The following is a 14,179-nucleotide window of genomic DNA, read 5'->3' as shown; positions in this document are numbered from 1 at the left end:
TCTAGGACCCCAAGATCTACACCAAGAACGAACTCTAGAACTCATCCAGAAAGCAAAGGCCAGAGGAGGGAAGGGTGGGAGGGAGATGGAGCGCTTGGGGCTGTAAATGAAAGGCCTGGGCTGTGAATTCCCACCCTACCACACTGTATGTGGAAAAGACCTGAGTTCAAATCCTGCCTTGGATGTGTGAGAAATTAATGATATCTCATATTTAATAACTGACCACTGAATCAGCCAGTTACCCAGGCCAAGACCTAATCAGATAGGAAAAGAAATTCTACTTTTAGGCCCAGGGGTCCATTCCTGCTCCTTGTGCTGGTCTGGGAAAACGTGGATCCTCCGTTTTGTCAGACAGGTGATCCAGGAATTGATGTCTCTGACAAGAGATTTGGGTGACACAGGTCCCATACCCCGAAAGCCTCATTGTAATACAGCCCACCCTATTGTGTTAACCAATCAGAGTAGATTGCCACCCGCTCTTCCAAGGGCACAAAGCTCTGAGCCCACTGCCACGAGGGGTCTTTGGCCTAAGACAGAGGCCAAAAGACCATCCTTTTGTTAATAACCCGCTGGCTTTATTAATAAAATGATTAAACTACCCAGAAACTCCGTGTCTCAAACCCTTTTAATGGCCACAGATGATTCCTGGTGGGGGATCCTGGGCCTGTCTCAGTTTGGACCGTCAGCCCTTGCGTCCCGTCCCTCCAGATCTCTGGCCTAAGATCCGGGCAGGACTTCCTCTCTGTGGGCCTCCAAGATGAAGTGCCCGCGTCATCTTGAGCGAGCCTGGTAGGGGAACGCTCTTGTTTTCCCTTCTCCTGGCTGGTTGTGAATGAGGATTTGGGGCCAATCCATTCAAAGCGCGCTGTGGCCGCTTCTACTGCAAGGCGAGGCCGTCCCCTGGCCTGCTCACATTCTTTCTTCCCAGGTTTTACATAAGGCTTCATGGTACACAAAGCGCTTGACCCTCGGGGAGGCGCTGGTATTGCCTCCATTTTATAGATGAAGAAAATTGAGGCCAAGACAAGTGACTTGCCCAGGGTCACACAGATAGTTAAGAATCTGGGACAGCATTTGAATTCAGACCTTGCTGATTCCTTGCTAGGCCACTACGGCCCCCAGGGGCCCAGGTGTATAGTCTCTCCCAAGAAGAGAGGAAAGCCTTTAAAAAAACCCCAAAGTCTTTATTATCCCTGCCCCCAGGTTGCTCCCCTCCCCCATTCAGGGCTGGCCATTCACAGCTGCTGGGCGATCTGCTCTATCCTGCGAAGGGTCTCCTCAGACTGAAGCTGCTCCAAGCTGAGTAGAGATAGTCCCAGCTGGTCCTCCTGGGGGGCAGATTTGAGGGGCAAGGTCAGACAGAGGCAGCCTCTTTCAGGACTCCTTTCTCCTGCCTCCCACGGGTGATGGAGCACCCCGGTGACCTAGGTTCCCTTGGACCATCCATGGACCGACCCCTCTCAGGGCCTCAGTTTACCCATCTGTACAGCATGGGTCCAGCTGCTGCCTTCTAGAATGGGCCCTGGTGGACAAGTGGGGCCTGCCTCACCCTTGTCACCCCGAGCCTGAGCCCATGGCCATGGGCCTGGCGCTGGGGGACAGAGAATAATGGGGAGAAGAGCTTGGGTCCTGGAGGAAGCAGAAACGAGGGTGGCTGCCGGGAAAGAGACAGAATCGGGACAGGGAGACCAGGAAGGGCAAGAGCCCGAGGCCGAGCTGTGGTCTTCCTGGAAGCCAGGCGGCCTGGGCCTTCCTGAGGCTCTCTACGTCATCCCCACCTTAGCCAGGGACCAGATAGCCCCACCCAGCCCCTCGTGATCTGGGGAGGGGGGAGAAGTTTAGGGTCGGAAGGAAAGAGCTTCTGGGGGGAGTTCAGAAAGAGGAGTAATCACCAGGGACTCCCTGGAGGAGGTGAGGGAGGGGTGGAGCAAAGGATCCAGGCAGAACCTGAGAAGGAAGAAGGGGATTCCAAGCTGGGGCTCGCTGTGGGGGATGGCTCACCCTGTGGAAGGGCTGGGCCATCTGCCTCAGGAAGTACTTGGCCACCTGGACGCCCTCGTCCACCGTCAGGTTGAGGTTGGCGTCCGTCAGGTGCTCCTGAATCCAGCGAGGGAGCTTCCCGCGCTTATCGGCCCGGGCGAAGCGCTGAGGGCGAGGATGGGGCTCAGGTTCCTGGCCTTCATGGTGGGGTGCACCCGCAGGACCCTGGTCCCCACCCAGCTTGACCCGGCCAGCTGCCCACCTTGTCAGCAAAGATCATGAGCCCATAGTCAGTCTTGCCCCGGATGGCGCGGCCCACACACTGGGCTGCGTGTCGCATGGCATCGAAGGTCAGGAAGTCATTCTCTCGGATCTGGAACTGATCACGAAGGAACTCCAGGCGGGCCTGTGCATGGGGAGGCAGGGGCTATCTGGTCAGGAACTACCCCCATCGCAGGGCACCTCCTAAAAATGACCACCTCGCGGGCCTGGGCCCCACACTCCCTGCCCTCAGCTGAACTGGACACATCTGATCATCAGAAAGATAGCCTCAGAATTAGGAGGCCTGGGTCGAGGGGGCTCAGCCTAGAACTCTGGGAAGGGCCCTCCCAGCTCTGACCTTCCATGTTCTAAGAGCTTCTCAGCTCTGACCTTCCATGTTCTAGGTCCTTCCCCCAGCTCTGACCTTCCATGTTCTAAGGGCCCTACCAGCTCTGACATTCCATGTTCTATGTCCTCCCCCCAGCTCTGACCTTCCATGTTCTAAGGGCTCTCCCAGCTCTGACATTCCATGTTCTAGATCCTCTCCTAGTGCTGACCTTCCATGTTCTAGGACCTCTCCCAGCTATGACCTTCCATGTTTTGAGGACATTCCCTATTCTAAGGATCCTCCTAACATTCAATTTCTGCTATATGCTCGGACATTCTGTGGCTTAAGATTCAAATTCCTTCCCCTCCCTCCAGCCTCCTACTCACCTTGAGAATTCGGCTTTGAGTGTAGACGTAGGGGACACCAAACATGATGACGGCCCGGCCATAGTGGTGGACTGTGGGGGGTGATGGTGGGGTGTGACAGGCCCAGGGAGAGAAGAGTATTTGTGGTTGGAGGGCAGGATGAGGTAGAGAAACTGGGCCCTGGGCCCAGCCTCACACAGCCAAACTGGATGACTCGGGTAAGGCAGAGAAGAAGGAGAAGCTGTGTGGCTCTCCCAGGTCCTGCCCTGACTGTGCCCAAGGAGGGCGGGGTGGGTGGGGCACATCATTCCCTGTTCCCAGGCCCCACCCTGACCCCAGGAGCTGGGGGGACAAGGGCACTCACCAAAGTCAATGCCCTCGGACACCTTGCCCCTGGCCACGGAGAGCAGGATGGCCCCTCGGCCGTTCTCACATGCCTGTGGAGGATGGAGGTCAGACTCCCCCTGGCAGCTCTGGGAGATGGGTCAATGACGGACCCCCAACCACTGGTGGTGGTTTCAAGCCAGAGTTACCTTAGAGGTCATCATGGCCAACCCCCTTCTCTTACAGACCGAGGTTCAGGGAGAAGTGACTTATCTAAGGTCATCCCTCCCTAGTGCCTGGGGCTAGGCCGTCATCTCTTACCTCCTGGTACTTCTCCAGGGCCACGCTTGTCTCTGCTCCATCCTGGGTCTCAATGAACAGGAGCTTGTTCCTCTGAATGTTTTCTAGGATGCCCTGGGCAGTGGGAAGGGACAGTGGGGGGAAGGCTCAAGGCCTAAGAGCTGGGGAGGCTGGGACTTGAGGGAAGGAAGAGGGGGCAAGGGGAGGCCCCTGAGGAGCCCCAGGCCAAGGTCTGGGGGCCCGGGGTGGGCAAGGGGGCTCACCTGCTCATACCAAGCAGCCACGGTGCTCTCCATGTACTGGTAGCTGGTAAAAAAGGCGACAATACCATCGGGGACCACAGCGGACATCTCCAGGAGTAAGTTCCCATAATTCCGGATTACAGCTGTGGAGAGCCAGCCCATGCAGCGAGTCAGAAACAGCCCTCTTCCCTCCCCTCACATCCTGGCCCTGTGGACGGCCCCTCTCCTGATCCCGGGGCTCAGTGACCATCTCTCTCCCATCCCAAGAGACCTGACCAGCCCCACCCACCCAGAGAGCCAGGGAACCCCTACCCAGCCCCCAAACCCCTTTTTACCCTGGTTGATTGTCCTTCCTCCACCCATCCAAAGCATCAGCCCTAGTGTGGAGGGTCAGAGCTGGGCCTGCTCCCAGCCACAGCCAGCCTCCCACCCAAGACATCCAGTGAGTTTCCCGCCCCCTCCCCACTCCTCCCTGCCCAGGCCTCTCTCTATGGCTACTCACCAATATCCTCCCGGGTCTCAAACTTGGAGCTGATGGCCACCTGGTCATTGCCTCGGCCAACAATCTGGAAAGACCAAGAGAGAGCATTATGAGACCATAGATGGAGGCCAGCTAGTAAGGGTCTTCCTGCCTCTGAGAGCAACCCTCCCCTGCCCCTCTGACCAGTGGGCAGGCAGGGCTCGCTCAGGCTCAGGGCTGGGCCTTGAGACCGACTGCTTGCCGCAAGCCTGGGCTGAAAGCAGACAGAAGGAGGAGGAAGTAGCGTCTCCCCATCCCCCCATCCCGCAGCCACCAGCTTCCCTGAGAAGAACAGATCCTCCCCCTCCTCCTGCCCCTCAGGGACCTCCCGGCCCCCACACTCACCATGGGGCAGAGGCAGACCCGGGCTAGGGTCATGGTAAAGGTCGCCATGGTGACAGGGTGGAAGTCCAATATTTTGGGGTAGATATCCAAAGGGGACAGGGTCTAGGTTGAGAGGAGACAGAAGGGGATGGGCTTCAGAGATGCACAAGCGGAGGGGGCTCTGGGGAGGCCAAAGGACTGCAGAAGACAAGGAGACCCAGGGGACTACTGAGGAAGACAGTGAAGGAACATCGGGGGGCAGGGGAGAACCTGGGGCCATGGAGGCTGTGGGATTCGATTGGAACTAGGGATGGGTTTGCAGAATCAATCACAAGCAGGTGTCTGGTACTGGGCTGCCACAGCAGGGTGGGGGACCAGGGAATGAACGTCTCAGGCAGAGACACTGAGGGGCCAGGGCCGGATATCTGGCAGATGTGACAGGAGGGAGGGAGGGCAGGCATTCCAGGCATGGGGCACGGCCAGTGTAAATGGCACCAGGCTGAATCCCAATGCAGAAGGCGGATCAAGTGCACTAAGACTGGAAGGTCTGATCCCAGAGGGGACAGGGAGCAGGGGAGGGACATAGTCAGACCTGCCTTTCAGGAATGTCACTGGCATCTGGGGGAACCTGGGGCCGGGGGCTACTACAATAGTCCTGGACTACAGGGATGGGCAGATGGGCTGAGCAGGGCTATCTCCTCCCACAGGCCGCAGGGTGACGGGGCACATTTGGCAGTGGGGGGAACTGTCCAGGGGACAAGCTTGGAGGGGGAACTGGTTTGTGGGACAAGGACACGAGCACAGAGAGAGACAAGGGAGCAGGGAAGAGAGTCAGGGGCTGGGGCAGGGGGTCTGGGAGGACCAGAAGACCAACCACGGGACTGAGGGGAAGGGGGTAGGGATGATTTTTGCCTCTTATATCCCCATGGCTTGGCACAGTGCCTGGCACATCATGGGCCCCCTTAATAAATGCCTGTTCACCTGACTTGGCCAGGGGACACAAGTGCCTATGGAGAGGCTCACCAGGAATATTCATTCCCTCACAGGTCTTAGGGGCAACAAGGGGATGTCAGGAAAGGCCTGGGGGGAGACAGGACACTGACCTGGGGGCTGATGGGTGCTCAGGGGACTTGGAGGCTTGTGTAATGGAGATGGCTGAGGGAGGTCAGGAAGAAACAGGGCAGAACTGGGGGCTGCAGGGACCCTCAGGACCAGGGAGGAGTCTTGGAGGTCCCAGGAAGAACAGAAAAGGACCAAAGAAAAGGCTTGAAGGCAGTGGGGAAATGCTGGCAGGTGAGCAGAGGACAGAAGGGCAAGGGTCAGATGTGGGAGCTCAGACAGGGTAAACTGAGGCAGAGCTAGAGGACCAGGGGACTGAGTGACCAAGCACAGAACAGAGGGAGGGACCCAGAGTCAGAAAGAACAGGGGAGCAGGAGCTTCCTGTTCAGAAAAGTCTGTTATCTCCTTTGACCTTCATGACCAACCGGTGACATGTGAACTGAGACCCAGAGCAGTTCCAGGAGAGCCCCCTGGGGTCCTGATGCTCTCACAGGGACATGGGGTGACAAGACAACATGAGGACGAGCCTGCAGTAGGTGGAGAGGGGCCAGGGGGCCTTACCCCTGAGGTGATGATCACAGACTGAAAACGCTCAAACACTGGTTTGATGGCCAGGGAGGCGTCCATGCAGCTGGTGAGGAATTGGGAAGAGAGAGGTCAGGGGGCCGGCCAGGGGTCTGAGGAAAGGGGGCAGGGAGTGAGGGGCCTCACCTGAAATGCAGGACTGGGTTGGCAATGGTTGGGGTCCTCTCGTCAAAGGGCTCAATGATAATGGTGAAGCCTGGGCCAGAGAGGGAAGTGTGAGGCCCCAGTTTGCCCAGGAAGCCCTCCCACCCCCAAACCAAGGTGGACCCAGCTGAGGAACATAGTGGAGGGGGCTGGGAGGTCACCCTGCCCCACCCAGCACAAGGCAAAACTCATCCTTCCCCCACTTCCTTCCTTCCTTCTCTCCCTCCCTCCTTCCTTCCTTCCTTCCCTCCCTCCTTCCCTCTATCCCTCCCCTCCCTCCTTCCCTCCCTCCCTCCTTCCATCCCTCTATCCCTCCTTCCTTCCTTCCCTCTACCCCTCCCTTCCTTCCTTCTCTCCATCCCTTCCTCCCTCCTTCCCTCCCTCCTCCCTTCCTTCCCTCCCTCCTTCCTTCTCTCCATCCTTCCTTCCTTCTCTCCATCCCTCCCCTCCCTCCTTCCTTCCCTATTTCCTTCTCTTCCTCCTTCCCTCCCTTTTTCCTTCCTTCCCTCCCTCCCTCCTTCCTTCCCTCCTTGCACACTGTCACGGGCCTGCCCTGATTCCCTGGAGTTAATCCCCAGGGATTAGTGGTAACAGATGGGTGATGTGCAGCCATGTCCTGGAAGGGTGGGGGAGGAGGAGACGGACAAGCAGGAGCAGGACTGGGGGAGGGGGATGTGTCATCCACCCCACAATCTCTGCTGCCCACCTGCTGATTCAGAATAGCTGGGGTCCTTGAGTGTGACAGAGGCATACTCTGATCCCCAAAATGTCCGAGCTGGGAGGGGCCTGGGAGACAATCAAGCCTGTAGGCCTCCAAGGAGGGAGGAGGGGAAGGCCGGAGCTGGCAGAGGGAGGCTCACCTCGGGAGTAGGTGCTGACCAGCGTGGCAAAGTTGGAGAGGAGGGTGAGGGGGGAAAAGTCGGCCAGATCCGCAATCTCGAGGGTGTGGAGCAGGGACCGCAGCCGCTCGGCGCAGAACCTACAGGGAGAAGGAGGGAGGCAGGGGTGGGGGGAGATCAGGCCGGGGTCACTGGGAGCCATGTTGGACGTGTCACCTTTGCGGGGAGATAGGAGAGGGGAAGGCGGGTGGCATGAAACTGGCCTGGAGGTGGAGGCAAGGGCAGGCAGAGGGCCAGAGGAAGGAAGACCCAGACCCCAGGGCCACCGGTCAGAGGGCAGCTAGCCCAAAACCCTCATTTCACAGAGGAGGATACTGACGGTCAGAGAAGGGAAGCGACCAGGGGAGGGGGGTCAGGGTGCCTCTACAAAGAGACTCAAAGGACCAAGGGGGCACTGGGGGGGGCCAGGTCTGGAGCCAGGCTCCACAGGGCTCACCGCAAGGGCTTGCGCTGGATGCAGACACGATGGGCCAGGCCCCCCAGGAAGGCTGGTGGGCTCTCCTGGACCACGTGCTGTGTCCGGAGGCGCCACTTTACATATTCCAGCAGGCGCCGAAGGAAGCCCAGGAAATGCTCTGCTGTCCGGATGGAGCCGGGCACTGCTTCTACAGGTTGGCGGGGGAGGGAGACGTGAGACAGCACATCCCCATTGCTGAAGGCCCCAGACCCAGGCCAGGCCAGCTCCTGACCACAGCTGGAGAGCCAGAGGGACCGTAGAGACCCAACCTCCCTTTACACGGGGGACCATGGTCCACTTGAGGACTGCTGGTTAGGCCAGGGGTGGATTCATTACTGCATGTTTGCTGGACTAGGAACGATTTAGGGGGCAGAGGAACAGAATCTCAGAGCTTAAAGGGCATTAGAGACATCTAGGTCAACCACCTCATTTGGTAGAGGGAAACTGAGGTGCATCCCACAATGCATGAGTGGGGGGAGCCAGGCCTCCCTCTTGCCCCCTCCCCACCTCTCTCCATCCAGGAGAGAGTCCGGAGTCCAGGATGGAGATGGCAGGTCGCCCCAGAACCCCTCCTCACCCTGCAACACCTCATCAGGAAGGACAGGATTGGCCAGGTGTGCGTCAGTCTCACGGGCTAAGCTGGCCTCTCGAAGGCCCTCGACCAGGCGGCGGTATTCCTCCCGCAGGCGCTTCTCATCTGTCTCCTTGATCCTGGGGGAGAGGGGGAGCCCACAGGAATTGGGGGGTTGGGGCAGGAGCTGACGCCTAGTCTCTGCCCTTGGACCCAGCAGTTTGGGGTGAGCTTCCTGCTGTCCAGCCAGGAGGTTCTGGTCAGACCTCAGACAAGGCCCTTCCCCCCGGATATCCCAATTCCCCCTCTTGGTATCTCCAGCGCTCTCAGTAAAATGGAAGGGTGAAGGTCAATGGCCTCTAAGGCCCCTCCCACCTCTGACATTCTGGGTTCTGGGATCTCTCCTAGCTATAATCTGACTCCTTCATTTAACAGGTGAAGAAACTGAGGACCACAGAGGTGAAGGGATTTGCTTAAGGTTGAGTCAGTAAAGGGCTGAGGTGGGATTTGAACCCAGGGTCTCTGACTCCGAAGGCTCTTCCCACCACTCTGACAATCTCCATTCTCTGAATCAAGGGGACCCTCAGATCTTGGCTCCTGGGCCAGGATTGTGGGACATGCGGTGCCTGGCCAGGGCCAGAGGCAGAGTCTAGGATGGGCCCCCACCCACTTGTGAACCGTGCGCTGCAGGGTCTCCAGGTTGGTCTGACATCGGTCCAGGGTCCGGCGGGTCAGGTTCACACTCATTGAGTCGATGCACACGTTGTCTGAAAGACAAAGGGGCCGATTGGGGGTACCCAGCTCAGACGGGCTTGGGGTGGGAGGAGTGTCCCTGACTGTCCTGCTCAGCTCACCGATGTTGTGGGCCTCATCGAAAACCACAACAGCCTTTCGAGCCAGCTCTTTGGAAACAAGGTCAGCGATCTTTGGGTCTAGAAGGTAGTGGTAGCTGTAGACGATCACATTGGCATGAAGGATCTGGGGGAGCGGAAGGCGGAGTTTGGGGGGAGATCCAACAGAGGCAGGGTTCTCTCCCCTGGCATTCCCAGCACAGATGTTCGCTGTTCTAAGGTCCTTCCCAGCACTGACGTTCTATGTTCTAAGGTTCCTTCCACCTCTGGCATTCCCTGTTCTAAGGTTCTTTCCAGCACTGATGTTCTAAGGTTCTTTCCATCTCTGACATTCCCTGTTCTAAGGTTCTTCCCAGCACTATTCTGTGTTCTAAGGTTCTTTCCATCTCTGACATTCCACATTGTAAGAGCCCCTCCAACTGACATTCCATGTACCAGGCTCCCTCCTACCTGACATTCAAGCACTTCATACCTCAACCCTACCCCACCTACTTCCACCTCACACACACACACACTCTCTCTCTCACACTTCCACCTCACACACACACACTCTCTCTCTCTCTCTCTCTCTCTCACCGAGTATCGAGCAAGGAAGTACGGGCACCAGCCTTTCTGTCGTCCAAAGGCCTTCAGGTCGTCCAGGTTGTAGATGCCCCAGGGGATGGGCACTTGGCGGCCTTGGGCATCAAACTCCTGCGGGTGGGGAAAGGCTTCTGTGAGTACCGAGCTGGACGTCCAACCCCCCACCCCCGGGATGGGGGCTGCCCCCACCCTCTGGCCCCAGGCACCTCATAGAAGTGACAGTGAGGAGCGCCGGCGTCCTGTTGGTGCAGGGCCCGCACATAAGAGGCTGTCAGGCTGTGACACTTCCCATCCACATCCTTCCCAAACCGCAAGGGGGTAACCTGCAAAGGGACCCAGGGAGAGAGCCCCGAGGGCTCAGGGCTTACCCCACTTCTAGACGTGAAGTCCCTTCGTTTGTTCCACCACAGCCCCAGGGACTCTGGTCTCCAGATTCATATTCCTACAGTCTGACTTAGAACCTCATCCCTCCCCTGCTCAGGGACCTTCCTGAACTTCCAGTGACCAGGGTACGGAGATAGAGACAAAAGGAGGAGGAGAGAGAGAAGAAACGGTTCTTAGATCTGAGAATGTAGGAGCTGGGAGACACCTTAGAACAGAGAAGGCCAGAATTGGGAGTGATCCTAGAACACGGAACATCAGAACTTGGAAGGCTCTTAGAACAGGGGATGTCAGAGTTGGGAGGGCCCTTAGAACAGAGAATGTCAGAGCTGGGGGTGGGCCTTAGAACAGAGAATGTCAGAGTTGGGGGGTGCCTTAGAACAGGGATGTCAGAGCTGGGAGGAGCTGGGCTCTTAGAACAGAGAAGGCCAGAGCTGTAACCTTAGAACAGGGAATGCTCCAATTGGACAGAACCCTAGAAGCCAGATCAGACTCAGAGGAGTCCTCAGAAATTGTCTATATCCTTTCTTTCGATTTTACAGATGGGGTAACTGAGGCCCAGTGTGGGGAGCCAACTTGCCAGAGACCACAAGGTGCTCCAGTGGAAGTGGAATCCCCCACTCTTGGCCCCTCCTCCCCTTCCCACCCCAGGGCTCAAGGTCCCTCACCTCTGGGTGAATGCACAGGTTCTTCCGGGAGCTCAAGGCCAGGGCCAGGAATGGCACCTTCTCACCCTCCTGCTTCTCAAAGGAGTCCATGAGCTTCCTGAGCTCCTCAATCACCTGGCTCAGGGAAGGAGAAGGGGAGGAGACAGCGGCTGAAGTCTTCCCTTCCTGGCTCCCTCCCAGCCAGGACTGGGTCCTCTCTGTCTCCACTGCCCAGCCCAGCAGTCCCTGGCCTGCCTCCCAGCAGCAGAGATGGGCCGCACCACATCATCCCCGCTCCCTGGGCCCAGGAAACTGCTCAAGGTCAAGGGAATGGCCCCAGACTAAAGACATGACCCCTGCCTTCAGCCAGAGACCCACCTTCTCAATCTCAGGGACGGTCCTGGAGCAGTAGATGAGCTTGGTCACTTCCAGGGGGTGAACCTGCTCACATATCAGGGAGCGGGGGAAGGGCGAGCCCCAGGGTCAGGATTGAACCACGCTCCCGTGTAGACCTACCACTCCAATTCCCACCCCCACCCCCAGTTCCTACCCCCCCCCCACCTCAGGCCCAAGTACCGCCTCACCCGCTGGTATGCCACGATCAAAGCCAGGAGCGAGATGGTCTTCCCAGTGCCCGAGGGCATCTCGAGGACCCCATGACCCTGTGTGTGGCCCCCCCACCAAGAAACATTATTATCTTACAAAAACAGTGTTTGAATCTGAGCACGATGAAATAGCACAAGTTTACGAATCACAACCTCAGAATCACAGAATGTTACAGCTGGAAAGGCCCTTCGGAGGAAAAATGCATTTATTAAGCACCTACTGTTCCCCACGCTTGGCTAAGCACTGTACAAATATGCTTTCCCTCTGGCATTTACAACCTGGGAGGTCGATGCTGTCACAATCCCCAGGAGGCTAAGGAGCACTGCCAGGCACACTGCTGGGCCTGGAGTCAGGAAAGACCCAGGTTCAAATCCAGCCTGACACTTAACTAGCAGTATGACTCTGGGCATGTCACTTGGCCTTTGCTGGCCTCAGTTTCTCCACCTATAAACAGGTTCATAACAGCACCTTCCTTGAAGAGCATTTGTGGTAATCAAATGAGATGATACAGTGACTGGCACATAGCAGGCACCATATAAATTGCTTATACCCCCTTCCCTTCCTATTTTACAGGTGAGGAAACTGAGGCAGGCTAAGTGACTTGCCCAGAGTCACACTGCTAGTTAAGTGTCTGAGGCTGGATTTGAACTCAGGTCTTTCCTGACTCTTACCACTGTGCATAAGGGAGCATCTAACCCAGGGGTCCTTATTCTGGCTTGTGTCTGGACTCCCGGGCCAGCTGAGGGAGCCTACTGACCCGTTCTCAGAGCAATGTGTTTAAAGGCATAAAGGAGGGACAATACCTTGGCATCCAGGGTGCGCTTGAGCTCCAACATGTACGAGAACTGCTCGGGGTAGATGTAGTCATAGGGGAAGTGGACCAGGAGCCCATCGACATTCAGCCTGGGGCCAGGGAAAGGTGGGCATCAGTGACCAAGGTCCTCCGCCTGGGGGCTTAAATCAGCATCTACGCACCCGTAAGCAGCTGCTCCAGGCCACCACCACCAGCCCGGCCTCCCGTCCCACAGTCGGCCCTCTCTGCAGCTTGGACGCCATGGGTCACTCCTGCTCCTCAATAGTCTCTCCTGTCTAGGTGGATCCTCCTCTAGAGCTGGCCCTGGACCCTTGGGAACCCCAGGGCTCTGAGCTGGCCCTCTTCTCCTCTCTGTGAGACTACAGACTATGTCTCTACAAGCATCTGCTCCTTCTCAGTCTGTGAGACTTCACCGGGTCTGATTCTCACCCAAGCCCGCCTCTCCTGCCCCAGCCTCTGCTCACCTCCAGTCCACACACCATGAGCTGGGGTCCTGCGGGCGTCTGGGACCCAACACGTCCACACTGGACGCCCCCTCCCCATGACTGCTGGGACCCAACGCATCCTCACTGGATGCCCCCTCCCCATGACTGCTGGGACCCAACGCATCCTCACTGGATGCCCCCTCCCCATGACTGCTGGGGGTCCTGTGTACGTCTTGGACCCAACATGTCCACAATAGATGCCCCCTCCCCAATGGCTGCAGAGGGCTTAATGGGCAGCGTGACCCCCACCCTTACACCCCCCTACACCTGTCAATGTGGTCTTGGCCACACCTCTCCTGGACCCTGCCCCCCCACCTGGACCACCACAGTGGCTGCTGGGGGGTTGTCTGCCAGCCCCAGGCCCCCCCACACTCCTGTCCAGCCTCATTCTGCCACCAAAGGGACCCCGCTGACTCATCGCCTCTCTAGGCTTGGCGTTCAAGGCCCTTCGTGCCCTGCCGCCTCCCCCCTTAAAAGCAAGGTCACAGACCCCAGGTCAGAAACAGGAAACTGAACCCGAAGGGGCGCGGGCCGGCTGTCCCTCCTCCTTGCTTCCCCCATAATGACTTCCCACCGACGCTGTCTAGAGGGGCTTGGCACAGCTTGCTCTGCTGGGAGCGCCCTCTTTTGCCTCTCTTTGGAGCACACAGTAGGTGCTCCATAAATGCTCACAGGCCACAGTGACTCCTCCAGCCACTCTCTCGCCCGTCCCTCCGCCCCGCCCCCCGGGGCTCCAGCCTGAAGGAGCCACGGAGCCCCTGGAAACCAATAGGTCCATTGTGCGGAGGAGGAAACTGAGGCCAACAGACGACCACGACCCGCGAAGGGTCAACCGGCCCCTCAGCTTGCGAAGTCCCACGTGAACCCAGGCCTTTCCTGAGTGCAGGTCCGGCGCCCCCTCCCTGCTGCTCACCCCTCCCCCCCAGCACCCTCCACTGAGCCCCCACGCGCGCCTCCCCCTCTTACTTCATGGCGGGGTCCACAATGTTCCGAAGTCTCGAACCCGCCCCCTCATGAATATGCAGAAAAGGAACTAAGCCCAAGAATCATCGGGGACTCTCTCAGCTCATTGGCTAAGCTCGCGGAGGACTCTGTGGAGGCGGGGCTCTGACCGGGGAGGAGCGAAGAGCGCGCATGCGCATGGGGGTGGGTTGGGGAGGAGAGAAGTGGGGACTAGTTTGGACCGACGACAGTCATTCTTAATCACTCCCCGGCTGCAGCAGCGCAGGCGCGACGGGAATGGAGAAAGCCGAGTGAATCGATCGCCATTCATTCTTGCAAAAGATAGAATCCTAGAACTTAAAGGATCCTGGATTGTCTGAGCTGGGGTGGGAGTGGGGGGAAACCTCAGGACAGAGAATGGCAGAACCTGGAATGTGAAGAGTTAAGAGAGCCCTCAGAACAGAGAATGTCAGAGGTGGGAGAGCCATTAGAACGGGAATGTCAGGGCTGG

At 58.0% G+C, this 14,179-nt stretch overlaps 1 protein-coding gene across 1 annotated transcript; it reads right to left on the bottom strand.

The window, feature by feature from the left end:
• Positions 1 to 607: 607 nt before the first annotated feature.
• Positions 608 to 13,807, bottom strand: ERCC2 (ERCC excision repair 2, TFIIH core complex helicase subunit). Its single transcript, XM_036745473.1, has 23 exons — positions 13,693 to 13,807; positions 12,231 to 12,330; positions 11,406 to 11,483; positions 11,200 to 11,262; positions 10,843 to 10,956; positions 10,000 to 10,116; positions 9,788 to 9,904; positions 9,215 to 9,338; positions 9,031 to 9,127; positions 8,367 to 8,500; positions 7,769 to 7,937; positions 7,294 to 7,412; positions 6,416 to 6,485; positions 6,266 to 6,335; positions 4,666 to 4,767; positions 4,303 to 4,366; positions 3,822 to 3,943; positions 3,580 to 3,672; positions 3,299 to 3,371; positions 2,956 to 3,026; positions 2,243 to 2,386; positions 2,002 to 2,145; positions 608 to 1,328 (listed from the first exon to the last, which is right to left on the bottom strand). Exons 1-23 carry the CDS (start codon positions 13,695 to 13,697, stop codon positions 1,236 to 1,238), a joined length of 2,283 nt encoding a protein of 760 aa, XP_036601368.1. The 5' UTR covers positions 13,698 to 13,807; the 3' UTR covers positions 608 to 1,235.
• Positions 13,808 to 14,179: the final 372 nt, after the last annotated feature.

The sequence above is a fragment of the Trichosurus vulpecula genome, chromosome 2 (assembly GCF_011100635.1).
Source record: "Trichosurus vulpecula isolate mTriVul1 chromosome 2, mTriVul1.pri, whole genome shotgun sequence".
NCBI lineage: Eukaryota > Metazoa > Chordata > Mammalia > Diprotodontia > Phalangeridae > Trichosurus > Trichosurus vulpecula.
Note: the sequence above shows the minus strand (reverse complement) of the source record. Positions and strands in the feature narration are given on the sequence as shown.